The sequence below is a fragment of the Argentina anserina genome, chromosome 6 (assembly GCF_933775445.1).
Source record: "Argentina anserina chromosome 6, drPotAnse1.1, whole genome shotgun sequence".
In the NCBI taxonomy this organism is placed as follows: domain Eukaryota; kingdom Viridiplantae; phylum Streptophyta; class Magnoliopsida; order Rosales; family Rosaceae; genus Argentina; species Argentina anserina.
Window position 1 is genome coordinate 36061531 of NC_065877.1, and position 2252 is coordinate 36063782.

A 2252-nucleotide genomic window follows, 5' to 3' on the forward strand; every position below is an offset into this window, starting at 1 on the left:
TTAGTCTGCTAGTAAGGAACTCAACAGATTGTCCCAGTAGTTAGTATCGTCTCCTTCTGCATCATTGATCTGAATGACATTATCATGACCATGACCCGCAACGAAGTCTAAGTTTGTGGCAACATTGGTACAACTCGTAGTATCAGTTGAATATTGCTGCAAATCCTCCCCATAGTAGTCGTAATTGTTGTTGGGCATAATGTACTCCATCTCTGCTGATAGATGATCATTGTTATTACCGGACATATTCACCGAAGTGTTTTCCACTACTTGATGCTCCACTCTTCTTTTCTTCGGCTCAGTGCACTTCACCCTTGTCGATCTTGATGTCTCATTTCTCTTGTTTGCTTCAGATGAGCGCTTGTTCTTTCTGAGATTACAAATCACCCAATGGGGAGAAAAACTACTGCTGTACTCCTCCATTTGCCAAGCAGCATGATGCACAGAACGATCACTCTCCCACCGGAATTTCCTCTTTGTCCCAATTGGGTTTCCCTTCACATCATTTATCGGTTTAGATCTTTCTCCCTCACTCCATGTCCCCAATCCAGATTTCGTCCTGCGATCAATTCTTTTACCATTAGGGTTCAACTTCTTGGTGACTGCAAAGAAATACAAGGATTCATCGTCGTCTTCCGGTCCAAAATTTTCCCAAATCTCCCAAGGCTCCTCCGCATTGACGTCGACCTCCGGCAACTTATAGATCAGCGTTGAATCCACCGACTCTTCTCCATTCACCTTGCTGCAGAGGTAGTCGTTCACCAACTCACGATCCTTGGGATGAAACCTAAATCCCTTGGGCACAATGTTGGTAACAGTCGACATTGTTGTTTCAATCTAGAACAGAGAACAAGATCCTTTACGTACCCTTAGAGTCTCAGATCGAGGCCTTTGTTTTTGGCTTCGCTCAGATTAATTACTCTGAGAGGCTTCGTCTTGTGTTGAAGACTCGAAGATACAATCCTAAATTCCTAATACGAGAGGGGCTGTCCTTTTATTTATAGGCCTCTCTCTCTCTAACTCTGCAAGTAATTAGCTGTAAACAGGTAAGTAGGATAAGGTTAGAGGTGTCCACCGACCCAAAATTTTCGCGGGTGTTTTTCAAAATTTCTGGCGCCAAAAAACGAAAGCGGTGGGCGTTTTCCGCCAAAAAATAACGGGCAGTTTGGGCAGGCTGAAACCGCGTTAAGGGAACAAAAAAAAAGTCAGCTTCTGAAGGGTACGAATAAACAGAGGCCAACGGGGAACGGAAACCGATGGCGGAAATTATTAAATATTGATTTAATTGGATTTTGATGTTAATTTAAATTTAATATCTTTAGGTCTTAGGATTCCTTGAGTGGCCCATGTGTACGTGTCTACCACAACCTTTAACTCGTCCCATTGGATTCCTTGAGTAACCTTAAACCCTAAGGGCACGTTTGTTAGCCTGGATTAATTGGGATTGGACTCTATAGTCCAAGAAATTAGTCTAAAACCTTTGTTTGGAAAAACACGGGATTAGCTTTAATGAGATTAGCTAATCCGCGCGTTGAAGATTTTCAGGACTGTGGAGAGGTGCCGAATTCGGGCGGACTGCGGAATCCCTCGCCTCCTCTCGCTCCCTCACTCACTCTTGCCTCCTCTCATCAACGCCTCTACACCAGGTTCTCTCTCTCTCTATTAATCTGAAGTTGACTCTTCCGATTAGACGCCGATGCGGTGATGCCACAAAGAAGAAGACGCCTCCAGATCTTGGATGAAGGAGATTGGAGTTGTGCGGCGGTAGAACAGCAAGGTAAACCACCTGCTGGAATCGGTGTTTGATTCTTATAAGAAGGCGCTGGATGTCGGCACGGTGAAGTTGATAACTGTGGCGGAGGTGGAGGAGGAGAGGATGCAGTCATAAACTCATCAGTTGTTACTCCAAAGACGCACGATGATTCTCCCGAGAAGAAAGTACCCAATTCAACCATGTCCTTGGGTTATGCAGAGAAGCTTCCTACATTGAAGATGTCAGCAGCGTCGGAATGTCTGAACATTTCGACACACCTGACGTTTTGCAACAAAAGGTTTCGTGTTTCCTCTCTCTCTGTCTCCCTCAGCAATGTTTTCTTTTCTCAATGTTTATGAACTTTGTTGATCTTCTGGAATCTTGATACCTATTGATGGTTCTTAGGTTTTCTGCATAAATTGGGCCAATTCTAGCTTTAGTTGAATGTTGAACGTACTTGTTTTTGATATATTCCTATGCTTATTAGGATCTGCTTCAA

At 43.8% G+C, this 2252-nt stretch overlaps 1 protein-coding gene across 1 annotated transcript; it reads right to left on the bottom strand.

Moving 5' to 3' along the window:
• LOC126797445 (NAC domain-containing protein 83-like) lies at nucleotides 1–825 on the bottom strand. The gene has a single exon (XM_050524073.1). The coding sequence runs from the start codon at nucleotides 823–825 to the stop codon at nucleotides 1–3; it is 825 nt and encodes a 274-aa protein (XP_050380030.1).
• Nucleotides 826–2252: the final 1427 nt, after the last annotated feature.